The sequence below is a fragment of the Accipiter gentilis genome, chromosome 16 (assembly GCF_929443795.1).
Source record: "Accipiter gentilis chromosome 16, bAccGen1.1, whole genome shotgun sequence".
In the NCBI taxonomy this organism is placed as follows: Eukaryota; Metazoa; Chordata; class Aves; order Accipitriformes; family Accipitridae; genus Astur; species Astur gentilis.
The window spans coordinates 10,341,562-10,364,927 of record NC_064895.1 but is presented as its reverse complement, the minus strand read 5'-3'; the positions used below and the strand labels follow the sequence as shown (position 1 = coordinate 10,364,927).

General features: G+C 37.5%; 1 protein-coding gene across 13 annotated transcripts in view; it reads left to right on the top strand.

Annotated features, from left to right (window-relative positions):
* MYT1L (myelin transcription factor 1 like) overlaps nt 1–23,366 on the top strand; it is a 310,962-nt gene that overhangs the window by 180,490 nt on the left and 107,106 nt on the right. For all 13 annotated transcript variants that reach the window (XM_049818973.1, XM_049818980.1, XM_049818979.1 and 10 more), the window contains 3 exons: nt 2,167–2,221; nt 2,404–2,437; nt 2,736–2,798. In XM_049818973.1, the coding sequence (XP_049674930.1) occupies nt 2,167–2,221; nt 2,404–2,437; nt 2,736–2,798 (152 nt within the window). The remainder of the gene's footprint in view (nt 1–2,166; nt 2,222–2,403; nt 2,438–2,735; nt 2,799–23,366) is intronic.

The window sequence follows — 23,366 nt, the reverse complement described above, 5'->3', positions numbered from 1 at the left end:
GATCAAGTAACTCCACTTCTGGTCTCCTGTCAAGTCCTTACACATTGCAAGAGTTACGGAATAGCATAATGTACTGTTTTCTTATTAGTGAAATGAAAAGAATATCATCATCATCTAGTGGGTAATTTTTATATTCCAGAGATGCTGTTTTGTGCTTTGATATGGCAACTTGAAAGCTTCAAATGTATATCAAATCTTAGGAGCTGAGAAGCTAGTCAGGGTGTGAACCCAAGGTGTAGGATAGACACCGTGGGTGGGTTAAAGTTTAAGATTCAGTTTAGATGCCTGTAGTAGGTATCTACAGGCATGCCAAGTGTCTCGTGCTACAGTCAATGGAGAGCTAGACAGTATGGGCGAAGGTGCCTGGAGACTGATTTGGTCCAGCCTGAAGTAACACGTACTAGCTGATCCAAGGAATTGTTCCTCAAGCTCTGGTGGCATAGGCAGCTGGTGCCATTTCTGATGCCAGAGGATGTCTGAAACATCTACACAGGGTTTGCAGATATAACAGATGACCTACCTGTATCCTTCTGTACCTTTCTGAACTAGCAATTGAAGGCTTGATGGGATACCTTATGGTATCTCAGATAGCACCATAGGTTGATGATGATGGAAGCTTACACTCCTAATGTGTATGCACAGAGCTATATGTAGGTATCTTAATTTAAAAATGAAGCCCACTCAAAGTGATGCAAACGTCCCCCCCATCAGAAAGCTGCACTGAAGCCCCCTAACAGAAGCTGGTGCTGTATTAGCTTTCGTAATATCTGTTTATTTTACAAGATCATCCCTCTAGTGTGGAATAAGTCACACTACCAAGAACCAGATGATGACTACCACAAAGCAGAGCTACATCACTAGCACAGAGCTTTGTGAGAGTGGCCCTTTCTTTCCACCAAATCCCTGTCACCCACAAATTTTGTTGTGCTGACTCTTTCCTCCTGATGTAATGTGTTGAGGGAGCTCTGTAAAAGCACCCCTTGACTTCTTCCTTGTTAGTTACTTCCCATTTGTGTTAAGGTACTGACCAAAGAAAGCTATGTGATTAAAGTGTTAAATGCAAGTCACTTGGACCTGTTTCCATGTTTTTGCATGAGATATGTGACATTCTTACCAGACATCAATCCAAGGATATTGCTATAAACCAGTGATTGATTTTTTTTTCTGGGGGAACTAGAGCCCCATGGTCAATTCCTGTGCTTGCTGACCCTTACAATATCATCTCTCTGTATGAACCACTGCAGATCCATCTTGCCATCCCGTTCTTCCACATCCAAAGGAGCAGATACTGCATGTATTTTCCCTGACACAGTCTCTCAACATAGTTCAGTGCAATCTGCTTGTCTTGTACAAAATCGTAAAGTTTAGCTAGCCTATGCAGTTTACCTTTGAAAGTCTGGTGACAGTAGTACATGGAAGATCAGAAGAAACCATGTGGCCCTATGGTAATGACTATAGATCAGTGTTCATGATACTTTCTGAGGTCTAATCGCAAGCCCTGCCCCTGTTTGGTAAAAATTTAAGATCGCTGTCTATTTATTACTGCATAGAAAGCTACATTGGATAGGCATGCTGTTTATAAAATGAAGGTAAAGATTTAGCCATATGTAGCAAGTGAGCACATTCCCGAAACTTGAAAAGCATATCTAAACAATGAAACACATTGGCAAAGGTCATAATGCCATATTAAATAACATGAAATCTTTGAAATTCTAATGATGACTCTTTATCTTCTTTTCAGTCATTATTCTTTCCTCTTCCACTGCAGAGTGTTTGGTTAGAATGCAACCTATTGTGTATGACCCCTTGACTTTAGTTTTAAATTGTTTAGAAATCTATTGAAGCCTTGTTTCAAAATATATGCGAGTAATCAGAGTTTTATGTCAGAAATATCCCTTCGAAAAGTGGAACCAGCACTTAGTTGCACACAATTTTCTATGAAAACAGGGCATGCAAACAGACTGATTAAAGCAGAAATTACCGCATTTTCTGTTTTTAAATAAACATAAAGATCCTAAAAATCCCCTGTAAGGTGGACTTTCCCTTACAGGATAAAATGGAATTAAAATAGTGTCAATAAATTGTGTGAGAGACTCTATCAGTCTGTGCATTGATAGTCTGTGCATGCAGGATAAGAACATTGACTGCCTGCTAATCTATTCCCAGATGGAGGTGGATGCAGACGAGAAGCGCCATCGCACACGCTCCAAAGGTGTTCGAGGTACGTCTCTTGCTTCAGTAAATCACTCAAGGCCCCCGCTCGGGGTGACCTTCATCCTCCAGAATCTCTTTGCACGATTCATTCTGACCCTTGCTTTTACACAACCTTTCTGGTAATTTTCTGTAGAAGAGGGGTACTTGTAATAGATGATAAATTTTTATATATTTTCCATCTCTCTGCAGTTCCCGTGGAACCAGCCATACAAGAGCTGTTCAGGTTAGTGCTCTGAGTGTAAAATGTATCCCCATTAGCAATTTAGAAAATTCATGCCTTTTAATGGGTATAATGCACTTTCAAGTTCATTGGTGGTTTGCTCATGCCCTGCTGCACTGATGAAATTAATTCCCTCGAGACTTGCTAATAAAAAGCATCCCCTCTTTTTTTTTCCTTCAGTTATTTGATTTCTCTTTCTGTCTTTGTTGCCCTCCATCTCTGTAATACCTACTGCCTGCTTTTAGTGTAATCTTTCTGCAGCACACCGGCACCTATATAATTAATCCTCTCTCTTTTGCAGCTGTCCCACGCCTGGCTGTGATGGCAGTGGTCATGTTAGTGGCAAATATGCAAGGCACAGAAGGTAATATCAGTAATTTTTCATAATTTAGTGAAGAGATTTGGTAAACAAGTTAGCTGGCATGACCTTGATAAACCAAACAATGATAAAAATTAGCAATTAAGCATTCTAGAAGCCATTCAGATTAACTTTTTTTTTTTCTTTCTGAATGTCACATAAAATCTAACTCACATTTTTGCTGAGGTAACTTGTTTTCATTGTCAATCCTCTCTCGATTTTTGCATACAGTTCTCTGGCTCATGTATTGAAAATTAAAATTTGGCCCTACTGACATGTTGGTGCCAGTGTGACTTCTGTTACTTAATATATTTAATAACTGAATGAAAACAAGCTTCTAAACATTTTAAGTTTGATGATCAGGTTAGATTCAAAGGTCAAAGCCTAAGACAAATCAGTGATAATAGGAATTCAGGGTTCAAATGTTATATTATAGTTATAAATACCTTTACTTCAGTTTCTAATCCATGATATGTGGAGACATCTTCTTTAAGAAAATGTTTTTAACTGTTTATTGCTAATAATATATCAAGGTAGCATATGTTACACATACTACATGTGGTTCAAATTAATTTAAAGCTCAGTCTTTGAATTTCTGTGTCTGCAATGTCAATGTTCAAGTGTTGTACATCTGTATAAACAGCATTCCTTTCCTGAATCATTTGTCCATGAATTTCTTGTGCAATATTTTGAAAATTTAACAGCTCCAGAATACCTGATTTTTTTCTCACATGCTGTGCATTTCATTTGACATATTTTATACAGCAGCCTGTTGTAGGAGATAAATGGCTGATGTTTTGGCCATGTCTCTTCTGAATGAAGGGAGGTGTTCAGACTAGTGTTAAATTCACCTGAAACTTAAGATTTTTTTCATTCTTGACTTTTTCATGTTTTAAAACACTTGTGGTGTTTATAAGAACACGTATTTCACACCAAATCTGATAACTACTTTGTAATGAGGGCATATGGTTTTTATGAATTAAATTGAAATTATATGTTTCTGGTTAAGGCATTTATTTGAAACAGGAAAAGAAGGTGCCAAACAGTGATATGTCAGTCCACTCAGTGCCACTTAGTCCACTGATGTGCCTTTTTTCTTATCAGTGAATGAAGTTTAGGGGCAAGTCCATAAGTGATATGCCTGACATTAAAATTCTTTTGAATTACATTTAAACAGTAAAAACCATAAGATAATTCTATTCAAATTTCTTTCCCTAATTTTTTTTTCACTCATAAAAGTGGTAACATTTTTGTGGTTATTTGAAGGATTCAGTTAGATTGGAACACTGATTTAGGAAAAGTAACCAAAGTAATTCTTCTTAATTTCTTCTTAAATAGTTCTTCTTAAATTCACTTGTGACTTCTTATTTCAAACCATGGTTTTCTTTTGTGCATTTTCTTAATGTAAATACAAGCCTCATCAGTAATTAATGAATCGCACCAAATCCTTCTTTTTCCTCCAAAATTTCATGAGCAGCCAACAGTTAAATGAGATGATTATACTGTCCTTTCTAGTTACAAGATTGTAACTACATACTTTATTTACACTTCATGGGATTTGTTTGCAGATTTCAAAAACACAAGTCTTGAAACATACAGAAAGAAATGCTTTAGCTTAAAAAAATCCGACTTCTGAATTGCTCTAACTTTGATCTGTGTCTGTATAAAATCACCCTTTTGGGGAAAGGGGAAGGAATAGATGTGAGGTTTGGAAAGATTACATGCAGTTTTGAGACGTTAATTCCATATTTTGCTTTCTTGACATGATTCTGGTATGTCAGTACACGAACAGACTGAATCTCAGAGCTGTTAATTAAATGAAATTTTGGGCAGATGCGCAAAGAATAAAAATTGGAAATACATCAAAAATTCCTTTTTTTTCTACTGGCTGAAGAATTTGTGGGGTTTTTATGTTTTCTTGTCACCCTGATTGCCAATCCCTTAATCAAAATATATTTAACAAATATATGTCTCATTTATTGTAAAAACACAAAGCTCTTTGTTGAGCTCTACAATGTTCATACCTATTTTCTAGAAGATTAGTAGTTTTTTGTCCAGTCCAACCAACACCTAGTAAATTTAAGGTTTTGGAAGAATCTGAAGGAATTTTTTTTTTTTTATTTTTTTATCTTCTGTTTTGCTGTTTGGGTGGGAAAGACTCTCAAACATTTCTTCCAAGAAAATCAGACTGTCTTAAAAATTTGATGTGTTCAGGGAATTGCATATCTCAGCTGATGCCTAACTCAATTCCGTTTAGACCTACAGAGCATTTTAATGAGGTTAAGACCTTTCCATTCACAATACCAGACCAGCTCATTATTAGAAATGAAATGTGTTTGCTTCCACTAGATGTAGTCAGTGCTCTCCAGAATTCTATTTCTTCTATAACACCTTGAAGTCTCTGGAATTTTGGGGGGTTTTTTTCATTGTAATTTTATCCTTTTAATGCCAATGTGACAGTGAGAACCATGTTCAGGTACTACATTAAACTTGAACTGAAATAAACAGATCCTTTCAAAATTTCAGAGAGATTCAGCAGATGAAATGTTGTTCTGCTGATAAAATACTGTGTGGAAGTTAAAGGAGAGTTTTCTCATATGTTTTGTATCCCGATTGTATTTTTAATTATGAAAGAGCTGCAATGTTAGGGTTAGCTAGGGAAACAAGCAGGCCTTTTGCCATTGATACTTCTTTTGAGGTGTATGAAAACACAAGACTGGTACTAGTTAGGGTAATAGTGGTAACAGCTTGTTGTATCATTTCCATCTTTTTGATTTTTTTCTGTGTGTCAGATCTTAGTCTGAAAGTGAAACCTTGAGTGCCTTGGTTGGTACTTTGCCCTCAGCTCTTAAGTTTGGTGCTTAATTTTAGCTTGTTAGTTGGGCACACTAATAGAGAGCTAAGATGCAGAGGCTTCACTGCAGGCCACTTTAGGGCAGCATGCTTGGGTCTCTGAAATTAGCCTGGTGAAAGCACCTCTCTCCAGTGACTGCATAAAAGTTAAGGAAGTTTAGCATCCCAGTCCGGGCACTGAGGGTAAGTGCCCAAAGTTAGGTGGTGTGCCCACCTTCTTCAGAGCAGACTCATCTCTTTTTTTTCTCTGTTTCAGTAATACCTAGAAACCCAAAGCTATCACAGACCCTCTAGTACTGTCTATGATGTACAGCATGAGGCAGTGCCTAGATGTTAGTGTTTACAGAGATAGGACTTCAGTACCTGTTGTTTATATTTCCAGGCACCTGAGGCCAACTGAACTACTCCCAGATCATGCAGTTAAAGAAATGCAGGTTTCTTTGCAGTATCAGGTCTTAAAAAAAAAAAAGAAAAAAGAAAAAAAAAAGATTGTGAAGATCTGAAACCAAAACCAAAACATAAGTCACTGACATGTTCAGATAGTGGTGGAGACAAGAAAAAAATTGAAATCTTGGGAGTGAAAACCAGAGCCTCTCCCTGGGCCATGCTCCTGATACTGTTTATTTTATTCACTTGGTAGCTCTTCAGGTCCTCTGTGCATAGCAGCATAATAATGAGTGGTAGTTTTATACGTTCAGAGCTGTGAATTACTTTTGAACTATAAGCTTGGTCCAGTTCCTTGAATACTTTTAGCTGTGAAGAATCCATCTGGGTGAAGCAGTTACTCAAACCACACCAGGAGAGCGTTCCCAGAACTGTGTTTTCAGGACATCTGTTGGCTAAGTGTCTGAAGAAAAACCTAGATTTGAGTGTTCTTTGATTGCAATTACTAGGAACTTTGCCAGTTTCATTAATCAACTTAAAGACAACAGGATTCAAATGTATATGTATACAAATGTAAAAGCAAGTCCAGTTTCTGGTCTAAGTTCTGCAGGTGCAAATCACATAGTTACTGTAGAGTAACTGGGTGCAAACTGGTCTGTGTTATTTACTGAGTAGATGTGAGTGATGGTGTTAGAAATATTACACCCTCCTGTGTTGCTATGCATTTAGCACTTTTCTTTTAAAGCACAGCATATACCAAATAGATGCCCATGGTTTGCCACGTAAATAGGTATGTAGGCACATCATAAAAATCATAACTAGATGCCATTTAGAAAATACTGATTACATGCAATGGCCTAGTTTAAAAGCGTCTCAACATCATAGTTTAATTTTTTTCTCAAGTGAAAAAAGCATTTAGATTCTGTAATGGGTTAATCACTTGCCAAATACCACATGCTTCAGAATGAAACACATTGTAACAAGTAAGAGCCCTAAAAAGAATCTTAAGCTGGCAGCAGAGCACTATGTATATTAATTTAGGATTCTTTTAATGCGCATATCAGTGCATATTTGAAAGCAGATAAAGCCATTGTATAGAAATTAAAGCAAAACACAATCTTAGTCTGAAACAATATGCAGCAAATTTCAATGAAGGATGAATTGTTAAGGCCAAATGATAAACCCTTCAGATTTAAAATGGAAATACTGATAGAACTCTCACTATATCATGAATTTAATTTCAATTGCTGAAAATAAGAATTCAGATGAAATAAATCAACTTAAACATTTCATCTACCAAGGAATTTTGCATGCCTTTTCTTCAGTTCATATTGCACTTGTAAGGGATTTTTTTTTCATTAATCACTGGTACAATGTCTTGCAAAAAGAAGCGAGTCTCAGAAATGAAGAGGGATCATAACATAATGTTTGGATTTATAATGTATGAATTGTCCCTAACCTTATAAAATATATTACATTTTAATTCTCCATCAAATTTCTTGATATCACCAGTTCTTTGTTGCTTTACTAGGGTGTCTCTGTTTCTACTACATTATTCAGACAGAATTGTTTTGACCATCTTTTAATTTTTAAGCATGAGATTTGTGACTTCATACAACAGATTTATTTGAATTTATAAATACTTTAGAGTTTAGCATTGCTGGTTTGATAAAGAGAAGCCCCACATATCCTTGTATTGCCTTGGCATTATATCCTGTAGTTTAGTTGTCTATATTTTAGAGCAGAGTGAGTGAAATAATTCAGGCTCCCAAACTTCAAAATTAAAAGACTGAAATGTCTCTCTCTTATTAGAAAATTATTGAATTTCTGTGGCTTGTTGTGCCATATTTCTTATTCAAATTTTTTCATTTGATATACCTTTTCACCCACCAGTTTGATTGCCATGGCTGCAGCCGTGGGTGAATAATTGCCTGTCTTCACAGGAGCATGTTCTGGAGCTAAAGTCGAGTGCTTGCTTCCTGATGTATGCCTCATTTGGATTCTGCCGACAGCCTAGGGGCTGTATTATTCATGCCTTGACAGATAGCACTCACTAAAAGCATTGGAACAGGGCCAGGTACTGGCAGAGAGATAGTGGAGCATTGCAACTTGCAACTGAGAGGAGCATCTATAATACAAAAAAGAGAAATCCTCATACCTCCCTTTTACTGGTCTCACTTTGATGGAGAATTCATTTGCATCAAAATAAAATATCCTAAAAATAAATACATTTTTTCTAAAGCACGCTTGAAAGTTTAACACAATTTTCCACATTTAATTGCAAAGCTGATTTTAATTAGTAAGGCCCTGCATGTGAAAAATGAAGATTCACTTGGGTGAGTGTAACACATTGCAGTGTCTGCTGAATGCTCTAATTAATGTATGGCTGCTGTACAACAGGGTGCACTGTGGGATATTTATGAAAAATTCTGTGCACGCAACCAGTCTATCTGTATTTTAGTTCTTGAATCCACAAGAATAAATAACTTTTCCCCCTTTATTCTTTATGAGACATCATTGTGCATGCCATCACTCCATCCATAAACTTTATGGCATGCCTGTCCTTTTTACTATTTGTCAACGATATTATAAATCAGAAGCCAGGACATACATATTTTAACATTCATTTGATAGCAGAGCATGGTTGCACACTGTGCAGAACTCGAGGTCCACTGATGCATTTGTGTTAAAGCCTAACCACAGAACAGTGAGGTCCTTACTGTTGTTTGCTTTTATGATACTGTGAAAAATCCCACCAAATGCTGGAAGTATAGACAAATGTATATTCATTTCTCTCTAAGCTGATAGTCAACCTTTATTATATTGTTAAATAATGATAAAATGATTCACTGGATATTTACCTGAGGAAAAACTGTACTCTGACACTGCCTATGCAATTTAGTTCTATTTCATTTAATGGTATATTTGCTATAGATTTTGGTAAGTTGTGGTAAATACCAAGAATAATATTATAATGTATTTTATATAAAATAATCCACTGTTCAAGGGTTGTAAAACATGTTAATAAATGAAGCTACACTGCTTTGTTAACTCCAGCTAAAAAGAAATAAGTAAGCAAGTAACTAACTAAATAAATAAATAAATAAAATAAGTGAAAGAGCATAGGGATTTTCAAACAGAACACTGCAAACAATAAATAAATGTGCTGACAGAGAATCCATAATGTATTAGAGGTCTGTATTGGCTGCTGTCTGGATTCAGCAATATATCCTTTGTCTGATTGTTGATTAATGATTAGAAAGGTGCAAAGCCGGGTCTGAAACGTCAACCAAATATACACCAGCAATTGGCGTGTGGCTCTGCATGCTAGTGGCCATTGTCTAGGGTGACTACACAAAGGAACCACAGTTCAATTCCTCCTACCACCATCTGGATTGGGAATAGCAATTTCCGTGGCAGCAAGTTGCAGGATCTGCATGTGCTAGGAGTACTAGCCTAATAAAGTGGGGGGGGGGGGGGGGGGGGGGGGATAAAATCAGTGGCAGGAGCATGGAGAGTGCTGACCCAACTGTGCAGCAACAGCAAACAGCAGATTTGGGATGTGCTTTCTGCAGTGGGTCCCCAGGCTTGTATGTTGCTGAAATGATATGCTCATTTTTGTTCACATGGCAGGTGCTGGGCATATTTCTCATGTAGCAGTACACTTACGGCCACAGTGTTTTCTGTGGAAGGATCTGTCCGGAGATGTTGCCATCAGCCACAAAATAAATGAAGACCATGCAAAAGTATGGGAAAGAAAATTGAAAGAATGAGGGAAAGCAAGAACAGAGCATCCAGTAATACTAGGGAGATAGTTTCCCGAACAAGATCCTGGAAGTAGCTATACACATTTTTCCTTTGCCTATGGGAAATGTATTTGGTTGGCCTGGTAGCTTTGCTGAGAACACTGTGTTCTCTTAGGAGAGAAATAAATCGTTTGAGGTTGAATAATTTGTGCTTTTCATAATGAAAAAGAGGATCTACAGAGTCGATTCGCATGTGATGGGCAAGACATTTAATCACCCTATGCCTCTGTTTCCCCACTTGTAAAGAGAAAGAGAATTTCAGGTATCTTAAGATGTAAAGACAGAAACATATATAGGGGATTATTACAAACACAGGGCCCAACACTCTGATATTTATCTGGTATTTAAATAAAGATCTGTTAAATGACCGTTGATGTCAGAGGAAGTCTAACCCTACATTTCAGTGCTTTTTCGATCAAAACATTTTTCTGGAGGACAGAGCAAAATTAACTGATTTGTAATGATAAGACAATTTTACATTTAGAGTCAGCTCTAGTTTCCCTATTTCATAATTAACAAATTATTTCTGCAACATTTCTGAAAAAAATACTGATTCTGAGGTTTAAAAAGCTGGGAGTATTTAAGAAGTCTGTTCGTTAATGTGTATTTTAGTGATAATGCTGTCATGGTTATTAGCCTTACACTAAACCAGAAAAGCCATGAGCAACATTGTGCACTGGGTTCAGGGTATTACGGAGCTGCCTGCATCCTCCTACCAACAGTTCAGAGCAGCAGCATAGCTGCTGGGGGTGCAGTTGAAAAATGGCCTGTGGATTAGAGCATCCCAGGTAAGGGCTTTGGAGACAGGAGAATTTACTGGTGAATACTGGCAGCTGGATAGACAGGGAACCTCATCTTATTCCTTGCTCCAGTGTCCACACCAACATAAATAACATAGATGACTTTGAAAAAGGTTTATCCATAGGTGGCACCCATGCTATCGGAGAGTAGCGTTGCCCTGCGCCTTATTCTCTACCTCAGTGAAAATGATCTGAACTCTGCTAGAATCATCAAAAAAAGAGGCAGGGGAAATCATATAAGTAAAAAATAAAGGAACTTGTATTTATCTTTTTCTTTCAAATATTCATATTTTATGAGATCAGGCACCATAAGTATTACCTGGGCAAAAGAATATGAAGAAAACAAGAAACCGACTCAAATATGAATAAATAAATCACTATACCATGCTAGCAGAAAAATCCACATAGAGGTATATGTAGAAATACAAGAGAAATGAGGCACAAAAAAGTAAAGAAGTGAGAAAACAAAAACAAGGTTGTAGGGAGGAAGAGAAAAAAGGATAGTTCGGTGGGGTTTTTTTCCTTAAAAATACACTACGATGTGTCTTTAAAGACTTAGATTGAAGTTCTTCAATAAGTTGAGACAGCCCTTTCAAAGACATCACTTCTTGTTAGTGGTTGATATGAAGTACTGTTTCTAGTGGTGTCAGCTCAGGACACGGGAAGGAGAGGTACTCCTGAGCCATCTTCGATGACAATAATAATTCTAAATAAATACATCCACAGTACAGAATGAAATGCCCAGGGGATAGATACCTCCTGAAGATACCCTCAGCTTAGGACACAGTAAAACGGTGACAACTACAACCAGGTGGGTGGACCTACCAAGTTAGTTTCCTGGCTACTCACCTGAATCACCTTCCCAAGAAAATCTTGAAGCTTACTGATGGCAGGAAAAGGGATTGCAGAACCTAATGTCCTTTTGTTATTTGCAAGAACCAGCAGTGCCACACTGTAGGTATACATGGAGGAGTGGAGAAGGGGTATAATGCCTAAGAGAAAATATTCCTGTGATTGAAGTTAGGCCTGTGTCTTAAATCTGTGATTTGTGATAAAATTTGTAATACTATAAAGCCAAATGAGACAGGACAGGATATGATTGGCTTTAAGTGCCAATACCAGCCATTTAAAACAGCTTTTTTAGGTTCAGTTCCCTAGGGCTGGGATAGATTTCTCTGCTATCATTTTTTTTTCATTTAAAGTAATGAGCAGGCCATAAATTGGATGAACAAGTAGTGGATGAATGCTTTCTGTCCAGCTGATAGTCGTGAAAGAAATTTGTCAGTGGTACGCATCTGCTACTGTTTTTCACCCTCATAATGTCTCCAGGAGGAAATCGTACCTATTCTTTGTGAACAGGGAGTAGGTGTTCAGAATAAAGGCTAGAGCTAAAAGTGGCATGCGTTTGCCTTCTGCTTTAAGTCACCCAGTCCAAAGGGTGAACTCTCATCATCCCTCCCTTATTTTGTGTCTAACTCTGAAGTCAAAGTAGAACTGTACTTTTAACATTAAGCTTGTCTAAATTTCTAGTGTTCTGCCAGGAAACATTTATTTGGGCACCTTGATACCTATGTCATAGTAAGTACGCAGCATAGTTAGTACATCTCTGATCTCTTATCTGCTTGTTCCATTGTAGCAAGTGTTTTTAAAGTCCTCCAATTTGTGATCTGTACAAACATGGCACTCACCCACTATTTTGTTCTTTGTCAATAGGAGTTAAGACACGTTCGTCCCATCTTCTGGGAACTTTCATTGACTGTAAAGAAGTTAAGAAGTCAGGATGCTTGTATTCTATTTTCTTGATCCGTTCTTATTTTATGGACAGTAATATATCCAAAACGAAGAGGGAAAGATATAGTTTTGTAACTCTGAGCAGTCACTTGGGCAGAGAAGAACCCTATTTCCAGTCCCAGCATTAGCACTTCATATGGAACACAGACACTCATTTTAGAGAGAAATGGAATGAATCTTTCACCATTCAAAGTAGCAAAAACATGTAAGTGTTTTCTTTTGCATGAAGTATTAGAGAAGTGGGCACTCTCAACCCAGATTACTATAAAACCTCATGAACAAGTGGTCTTCTGAGAGGTGTAAAATGAAACTTCAGTTACCCCTGTCAAAAAAGGATATTTAACACAAATTTCTCACACGTCTCTCTATGTTCTAGATTAGGTAATGGCTGAGGCTGGGATCGTGATTCCTCCTCTGACCATCTCCTAGTCAAAAGACTGAGTTAATCTCTGTTTCTGTAAAAAAAAAAATAAATAAGGCTTAAGGTGATTAATTCCAGGAGCGGAAATCCCCCACTACAGAAAATACCTTCCCCCAGTCCGGATTACAGTGTCTAAATTCTGCTGTGTGTTAAGTGCCCACATGTCCCTAAGTATTAGAAAAGGAGCAGACATACCTCACTTGGATGCTAGAATTTCACTGTGCAGCTATGCATAGAAACTGAAAGCTGTAATGCATTCGCTCCCTTGGTAAAGTAGCAGTTCGTGACTCTCTGCTACCACACAAGAAATTTACGTCACAGCCAGAAGTTGAGTCATGGCTCTGAATTCTACTCCAGTGCGTTTTTGCTTTAGACCATCCTTCTTATATTAAAAGTTCATTTATACAAAGATTAGCAAATGATTTCTTGCTATTGAGTATTTGCAGAGACAATAAGAATAATGTGCTAGAATTACTGATACACTGTTTAATATAGACCTTGCTTGGGTGTGGTTTCTTCTAGGATGATCAATGAGGATTATTTTTTTGGTTCTTAGTAACCATAAGGACTACTTCAGGAGAAGGGGACACGCAAACAGTCATCTCAAACAAGAGGATATGTCATATATCATAACATACATGATGAATATTCTCTGATATGAATCTTACAGATGTTTGCATGTCGCTAGCCACCAAACAAAAAACCTGGTTTTGAAATTTATTTCTCAGAGAATTCTCTGGATATCCCATACTTTGTGAAAGGAAACAGAAGATGCAAAGTCCCAACTAGATGGATGGCTGCTCTGCAGCCACTTTACTATGGTAACTGTATTTTATGCTTATAAAACTTTTTCAACTGTTAATTTTAAAACATCTCATAAATGTTAACACAGTAACCTCAGTGCATTTTGTGATGTTAAGTATTTGATTTCAAATGACACCAAAGGTCATATTGCTTACAATGTTGTAATTCATTCACAATAGCACATGACTCGCAAGACTGGTCATAGCAACTTTTTACCAGTGCATGTTTATAGTGCATAGGAGTTTGGGATGGAAAATGAAAAAAATAAAAGATTGTTTGTCTGTCTGAAAGTGTAGGAATAATTCTGACAGAATGTAATTGCATGACTTTATCTTGAGCTTTATCTAGAGCTTTGGAATTAAGATTTCTAGTTCTTAAAACACAGACACTTAGCTCTTTTTAATTCCATGTGACATAAGGTGTTACCAGCTCTAATGGTCTTCTGTCCCTTCCACAATGGCGAATTTGTTTCAGTGCTGCTGGCAAGGAAAGTGTACTGCTTTCTGAGTCATAGTACTGTCTCTGCAGCACCTAGGTGTTCCTTGGAAATACTGACATACTCAGAACTGACGTGGCCTGGCTTTGCTTAGCTTGTGAGACCTAAAGAGATCACAGGGAAAGACGGACTCAGAAACTGAGTCAGAGTCATAAAACAAATACCATTTTAGAAAGAATGCAAACAAATTCTGACTACTGTGTTAACTTCATATCTTAACAGTCGAGCTTGCTGCTTCCAGTTACGTTATTAAAAGGATGTAGGAGGAAGGACTGAATAGTTAAAATGGCATTGACTAAAAGTGGAACCACTTATTTAAAGTGTCAACATTATAAGAAAAACTGTAAAACAGAAAACATTTAGCTTTTTCTATCTACTATAATTTTGATTGTTCATTGAAAATTATAGCAGTGAGTCAGATTTAGAAATCACAGTCTAGCGGACATCTCAGGTAGAACCACAACAGAACTATCATGGTTAGTTTAGATTTACTAGTAGCATTACTTTTTTTTTTTTACTTTTTATGTATACTATAGATTAAACTGATCTCTTGTGTAAGCAGGAGTAGAATTTCATTCCTCTTACACCAGAGCAGTTGGTAATTCTGTTGCTCTAGAACTCTGTAAAAAAACCCAAACCTCCCCAGGAAGACAAAAATTTATTGGCTGGTATGAAAAACAGAAATGATAACAAACTCCATATTTTTTAAGCCATAACGTAATTGAGAATCATGTGGTGAAGAGTAAAGAAAGATTTACTTACTGGCTATGTTACAGTATAGCTTTGCATGATCTCAGATCATTTTAAGTGACATCATACCTATGCAGCTGATCATCCCTACCTTCAAAACCATCTAGGTATTTTTGACACTAAAATGTCTTCTGATAGCGGGCCCACCTTCCATTTAGTACATTTACCTGTTAATTAGAGATGAGATAAAAGTTTTCCATCATTAAATTTCTACATCTATGATTTTCACAAAAAGCGTTTAAAGATTAAATATAAGCACAAACTTCTAGAGCACAACTTAAGTAGACCTTAGGTGCTGAAACTGAAAAGAAGGATCCACAAAAATCCTGAGACTGTAGTTGATCAAACTTGTAATAGAAAATCTGTTTGTGTATGCCCAGAGGTGCTGCCAGCTTAGCTCAGCTGTGCTGCTCAGTGCTTTCTACACTCCAGAACGTTTGAGATTTGCAGACCACAGGTACTTATACCAGCATCCTCTATCCAGTAGGCACAGCAGGCATTCTCTGCTCACGCTAACGTGCAGGGACAGCACTGATTTCTATAGACGGCATAGCAGTCACATCCCCTTTCACTGAAGAATTTCATGATCGTGGTGCATCCTGGCCCAGCAATGAGAATGCTACCTCCGGAAGCAACATGCTGCTTCGGTTTCTCCATCGGCCTCAGTGGGCCCAAGTATAACGTTAATTCCCAAGCCAGAGCCATAACAAAAGGATGACAGCAGAAGACTGAGTAGGGTGAGGCTGCCTTCTGACCCGGCTGTTGAAGCCAGGCCTGTGGACAGGAAGGAGCATGAGGGTTTTTACAGAGAACAGAGAAAAAGAGAGAAAAGCTAGTTTGATGATTAAAGGTCTCATCTAGAGGAACCAGATTTGGAGCCATAACAGGTTGACTGGGTTCCAAAAAAAAAAAAAAAGGGTCTTCCATTTTTTTTGACAATTGTTTCAACGCGAGTTGTTTAAAAAAAGGCAGAGAACAGTACCACACTGCCTGTATCAAAACAGAGCAATAAAGTAGCCATCCATACTACAGGCATGATTTTTGAACCTGCATCGGAAAGTGTCTTTTTGGATTATGAGTCATATTTTCAAGATGATGCCTAAGTCATAGTTGCATGTAGATGCAGATGGTGACAAGAAAAGGAGAAGTGATTTTGGAAACATTCTTTTCATGGTACTTCATATTTCTTAGTGAAGATATACCACGGTCAACATGCTTGCTATAGTGACTCCCAGGCTTATATACCTATATATATATTACCATTGGGGAATTTATTCACTAAGGAACTTAGTCATCTAAACTTAAGTACTTTAAAGTTAAGTGTGATGACATTTAATGTTGCCACAACTATTCCCATTATAGAACTGTGCCCCAAATATATAGGGACCATTTTTAAAAGTGACTAACACATTGCTAATCAACTTTCAATGAGACATAAGTGTTAAACGTCAAATGCCTCAAACTATTCAAAAAATTAAAAGTAGTCTTTGAAGTCATATACACTTTCTAAAAAGTTGCCTTTCATCTTTTTAAACTGAAGAATGTGTTCCTTTTCTTGCCATCTTCCTGTTACACACTTCTACTTCCAGCCGTTTCCCAATTTTACTCTTTGGTCCTTGGACAGTACATCATTCTGGACCTTTCACTATTCAGCCATTGACCCTTGCTACCTTTCCTGTGTGTTCATCTTTAAAACTGAGGAGCTGAACTTCAGAGAGGGATAACTGCCATATTTCCCTGTGAAATCTAGCCATAGGAGGTATATTGGCAGCAGATTTTCAATGGAAACCGCCATTTCCACCCACAACGCAGCTGCCACATTTAAATCATGCTGTGTGGGGCTTCCACTCCCTTGGGAGGCTATTTTCATTTTCCTTCAGAGACTCTTCTACAGTCTAATGGAACTCACTGTCAGCTATAAAAAGTAACATTATATGCCGTAGTATTTTTTTTTAATCGTGATATGAGTCAAGTTGGAGCCTCACTATTCTGGACTGGAATGTGATGGAATTCAGTTAGAATTTTTTTTTTTTTTTTTCCCCCTGAACAGACGTCCTTCCATCCATCAGATTAAGGCAAAACCATTTAGGCCCATCTCTAGACACCTGGCTTTTGGAGTCATGTGATTAAGCCAGTAGGTAAGCTTTCATTTTTAGACCAGAGTATTTCTAATTCTTCTAATCATGAAAAAAAAAAAGGTGAAAAGAAATGAACTGAACGTAAGAGATACAGTTTTGTCCATTGAGTCTGCCAACAGCCTGAACCAATTCCTTTATCATAGGTGAGCTTGTATCTTCATGGAAATACTACCTGCAAGACCCCCTAATATTACAACAAAGCAACTTCTATGTGCTGCAGAAGACGACTAGTTCGGCAGATTATTAGCACAAGCAAATACATGCCTTTCAGGGTGTAAGTCATGGCAGGGGGCAGGGGTTGTGGAGCAGCATTTTCTCAGAGGGGAGAAAAATGTTCCACAATACCTGCCTTGTACTTGCATGGGGTGGAAAAATGTATGCCATTATATTTGTGTCTCTTGAAGGAGGTGCCCCATTACTGCCACACTGGGCAGAAGTTAGGGCAGGACAATTGTGTGGGTCTAGAACCCCAGATTATTCTAATGCATCTCTGATAGGAACTGCTAATGGGGACTCTGTTGAAAATTGCATAATACTAAAATAGCTGCGTCCATCTAGAGCAAAGAACATAAAGTCTTGGTTACAAGTTTGTGCTTATAACTTTGTATGCAGTAGTAAACTGGCAGGCACAACAGCTAGTATCAAAATTTTGTCCTAGAAATGAGGCTCAAGGAGGTATAATGACAAAGGTATTATTTGAGAAATCCTCTTTATGTTAAACAGATTTTTGTGGTAACCTTTTTGGTGCAGAGCCCACTGAGAAAGCACCCTTGAAAATTAATATGGAGGATTAACTTGCAGTTCCTTCATAATAATGTTTGCTAAATGCATATTAATAACAGTTAACATTTTCACCAAGAGACCAATTTTAGCTGCAGCTCCATAGTGCAATAACGTAGAGAGAATGCTGTCATTTCTATTCTGTTTTAGAATAATCATGTTTTCTCTGTGTTATGGAAAGGCACAATCTTTTTGCTTTTTTTCAAAATAGGAAGATTTAAACATCTCAATCCTCTTAACAACCAGAATTTAGAATATTTTACACTTGAATGACTCCTAACCAACCGTGCAAGACAAAGAATGGTATCCTGTAGCTTATGCTGGAGGTGAGAATCCAGTACATAAGCAGTGAAGTGGTTGCAGCTTGTATCACTTTGTTTTTGTCATTTTTTTCTGTAATTTCAGATGTTTACTGATGACAGTCTTGTGTTAGAAGGCTGCTCCACAGTACTATTCCTTTCCATTGGTTATATTCTGTAGCCATTAGCTTTATGGATCAAGTAAGATACTTATTGCTATAGTTACAGGAAAATTGGCGTATGGTATTTCTTAATTCTGTGCTATATATCTTTCTTAGGTAAAATTAAGTTGTGAGATAGTGCTATTGTGTATCTGTGTAGAGATGGTGGGAAGAGTATTTGTGATACGAATCAGCAGCTGATAGTTTCATTATAGGAGCCCTACATTAGAGATGCGATAAAATGACAGTGTATTCTATTACTCAATACTTAAGTACATGCTAGAATGATAGTTTGACCTGCTGTGTCATTGTTAAATATGATCTATCGAGTCTGTGTCTAGGGGTGTTGATTCTACTAATATGTATCTAGCCATATTGTTAAATGATTGACAGTATAACTACATGAATCGCCTTTGATTTCCAGCAGTTTATTTCCCTTGATTTTTGGATGCTTGAACTTACCACGCTGAATTGCTTAAAAGCAATTACGTTTAACATATTGGAATAGGAAGATTTCATATCGTGTCCAAAGCCTAAACACTGTGACTGTGAAGATCTTTTGTAACTGATAGATGCGCTCTTGTAGCATATTCTAACCCTTTCAAATTGGTGAATGACTGATTATGAACTTTTCCCATTTTATGATACCAAGTTATCACAAAAAATAAATAAATTGGAACCTGCCCTGCCCTCTACCTGTAAACAGAGTTGTCATTACCACTGAGGCTGAAAACACAGGATACACACAAATCTGGACATCTTGGCAGCTCTAGATACTGCTTTGATTTAGCTCAGTGTAGCCAACCTCATTTTTGTCTGTACGTAGAAAAATAGAGGGCTTTCTTTCCCAATGTTTTTCTTCCAGTTTAGATTTTTGAAATAAATGTGGACTTCAGGATTTTGAGTTAGTGCAGATGTCAGTGTTCTTTGAGTTAGTGCAGAAGTGGTCACTGGCTTTGCATGTTCCCATTTTTATGTGTCTCTTACATCTAAATCAACATCGAAGTGTGCAGAATCAATAGCCACTTAGCAAAACCTGATTATATGCATTTCATCTAATGAATCAATATGAGTCATTAAGCCTGTGCTCTTTGCACTATCCCAGTTTCTTTGATCAGTCCCTGTATTCAAGGGTCTGGCAACAAGACACAATCAATTGTGGCTTCCGGCTCGTGAACACACAGTTAAGTTGGGTATTTGCCATCCTAAGATTAGACTGCGACTACAGCACTTGTCTGACGTTGGGTCATGCAGGTAGTCTTGAAAAGATAGCTTAGCTATAGGGGAGAGAATTATTCATGTTAAGTGGTACAGCAGCTGTGGAAAGGAAAGATGCAGGGTTTGGGGATTCTCTTTATGACAGTCTTGACGGTGCATGGTTTTAAAATCTACTAGGTACTATCTTTGTTGGGGATGGATATACAATATGAGAAAAAAAAGAGAAGAAGGCTTGGATTTCTCTCACTTTTATCAGATTTGTAAGTGGTAGAAATGTAAGTTAATCACCGTTAACTCCCTTTATTGTCAGTGGAGAGTTATGCAAAGTGTCTAAGAAAGGTGAGATGAATTGCCTCCCAGGAGGTTCCAGTTTCTCTGCATAGACTTATGAAGGGAGCTTAACATGACATGTATAGACTTAGTTTTTAGAAGCCTCGGGGTAGGTGAGAGATGAACCCCATCCATGACATCATAAGTCATGGGGCAATCAGATATTATATTGATTTATTTGTATAAATACTTTTGAATAATCTACAACTGCAGGGCATGTACTTTGCTAACCTGTGCTGCCACATAAGTTTTTAGTCTCATGATTTGTTACATTTATTTTTTACATCTTGCTTTAAATGAGCTCTCCAGGGCTGAGGTTTTTTCCCGTGTATTTGTAGAACACCTAGAAATACATTACTGTGCCTCATTTTCCTTCACTGAGCCGCTATTGGATTCAACCAGTTAAATAAACCTATTGTTTAAATGGGTTAATTATTGCAAAACTGAAGGTTCCCTTTCAGTTGTGATGTCCCAAGAGCAGAGACTTTGGTGATGGGTGAAATGATCTCACCAGCCAGAGGACAGATTAGCCAGTAAGTTTGCCACTGTTCATCACAGGGTTCAGTTACACCAGTTTGGAGTCTCAGTGAATCGGGGTGGGGAGGTGCTTCACATTGGAGATGTATAGGATCCAATTACATAAAAGATCCTCACTTTGACTTAAGTTACTGTGACTGTATTGACTACATCAAAGCTAGTCTGCTTTATTTTGTGTAAAAATACATATTTCTATATTTGAATTTCTAAAAAAATAATACTCAAGTTTTGACCTCCATCATTTACTTCTGGCACATCATTCTATTCTCATGTTACTGGTTACTCCTAACTCCTTTTGCAGTGCTGTTTTTTGAAGACACTAATTTTTCTTTAGGGCTTATTTAGTTAAATAATGCTATACACATGAGTAGATCTGCGGTATGTTTGTGGGTATTCATGTGTTTAAAAAGACTCTGAAGTGCAAAAGGATCGAGTTGGCTTTTAAAGCTCTGTGAAGAAAATAACACATCTTCTACCTTTACCTTTTGAGATCCAGCATGCTTCTGGGCACTTTTGTAATGTCTCTTACTGTTCCATAATGTAGTACACAAATATTTGAAACACCAGCAGGAAAAAAGGGATAGAATGCTCTCCATTTCACTCATTCCTATGAGTCAAGCTTGTACCTGTTCAGGTAAATTAACAGTTTCACTGAACTAAAATACGATTGTATACATACCTAGTCTGAAAAGTCAACAAACTTCTATTCAGTGCAAATAATTGAAGTAAAGATGGTGTGTTTTGACACTGCACACATGAAAGCACTTCCTGCTTACAATAATCTGATTTATTGAACCAGAAGCAGAAGCTCATGGGGAAATCTGAAATACAGCAGAACTGTAGAGATGAGTTCATTGTATTTTAAAAGGTATTTGTTACTTTTAATTGTAGTTTCAATAGATAAAACCATAGTAATTTGGGCCCACTTTTACAAAAATGTTTAAGCATGTAAAACATGGATGGGAGCACAGGTTTTCCAAAGCAGTGACTCTGGATGAGTGCCTAACTCCAACTGAGAAGAGAGGGGTGAGGGCAGTTGTTCTGTAAGTGGCCTTAGATGCTATGGTGCTTGGCAGTGCAATGGTTGCAAGAAGGATGCCTAATTCTGGAACAGTATTCAAGACTGTGGCTCAGTTGCCAGCAGGCTGCTGGAAAGCAGATTTGGGTCAGTCAGTCTTCTAGACTGGCGTTCATAGCAGGCAGGGTACAAGCACAAATTTAGCCCAGCTGGTTGCAAGCACCAAAACCAGTGTGTCCTAGCTCTATCTTGTAGGCTGCAATTAGTCATCTCTCGGAAATAAAAGCTCTAAAAACTCTATGTCCTTCTTGAACTTTGACTTGTTGCTTTTCCCATTTTCTCTTCTATAGCTTAGTGATTAGAATACTCAGCAAAGTTCTCTACCTTTCACAGCCCAGGAAGGTTTGACTCAATGCCTCCTGTATTCCAGGACAGTACACAGGCATTACACGGGACTTTTGTGGGGTAGAAAAGATTCCTGACTGGTGTGGCTTAGAGAGCAAAAATCTGAGAGAGCAAAAAAGACAGTTTCCCACAAAGAAGTTTGACTGCTGCCTCACAGTTATCACTGTCCACTGGGTTTGCTGCTTGTTCCTGTAGTAATTTGGCATGCTTTAAGCAGTCATTTAAATATGAATGGAAAATCATCCTCAGCTGAAGGAGTTTATTCTTACAATTGAGTAGGCAAATCGCTAGGCTGGAGTCAATCTCTTTTTCTGAATTTATGATGATTCTTTCATTGCTATCAATTCAATGGTCCACCTTCAACGAGAGTGCTACCAGCTCTTCCTCATAGTAGTGCGTAGTCTGCTGGGAAGGGCATTCTCCTGGAGTGCAGGGAGTTCAAGCTGTAGGGTTTGGTGGAATCCAAATACTTATTTTCTGGTTAACTGCTGTAAGTTGATAGTGTCAGCCCTTTAAAGCTAAAAGTAGTCACTGCTTTGAGAGTGATTTAATAGGATGTGGTGTTATGCAAATTAATTAGGTTTGGACATTCTTTGAAGATTGGATTTGTTACAGGACTTACCTGCAAAATGCCTGTTTTCTCAATACCCTAAAAGTCTTCATCTGGAAATACAGACGTGGAAGTTATCTAGTCCAAACCAAAAATAATACTTACGGTATCCAGTGGAACAAGTGTAAATGCCTTGGGAACTTTCTGCCTGAAGCCTTAAGCAGAAGTTTGCTTCCAAGCAGACTCTTCCTAATTTGCTATCCTCAACTGTATATGAGAAAATTCTACCTCTGTGCCACTTCAGATGCTCAAGTGCTTCATTAAGTGTTTTTGATAACTTCACTAGGTGTCTATATAGTAAATTTTTAGATTCTATTACCTACCAAATGTTTTGGTTTATGTTAAATTAAATTCTCACAGGCAAAAAGAAAGAATGAGAGCACTGTTGCTCGGGTCACTATTTAGATTGAAAAAACATTTTGTAAGAATTTTCAAAGTACTAATGAGAAAAAAAAGAAAAAAAAAAAGATAACATTCCTCTAAGAAAAAATATTATTCAGATTTAGGGCATAATATTGCCATGATCTTATTTTTCTTGACTTGGATCTTAAAGCATGAGGCTTCTGAAATAATAGATTCAATAGAAAAGAGATACAAATGAAAAAAGAAAACTGGTAAATGTGGCAGATAGGAATCACTCTAGGTATTTAAAGTTGACTGCACCTTTATTAGTCACATAAGCTCCTTTTCTAATTCATGTCGGGAAATAAGACACTCTAAGAGGAGAGTGTCCTCCAGACATAGGTTTCGTGTCCCACCTTTCATATGTGAGTTGGCATATCATGGATGGGAGAATATTAATCAGTAATCTGATTTAGAAAATCCTTTGTATTTCTCTGGTCCTATACTACGTGTATTTAAAGAGATACGTTTGTTATAGCTTAGGAATAACTGTACTAATTATGCTGAAAATTATATTAAATTAGCAATAAAATATAGTAAAAATCAAGAAGTAGAACTCTGAGAAAGAAAT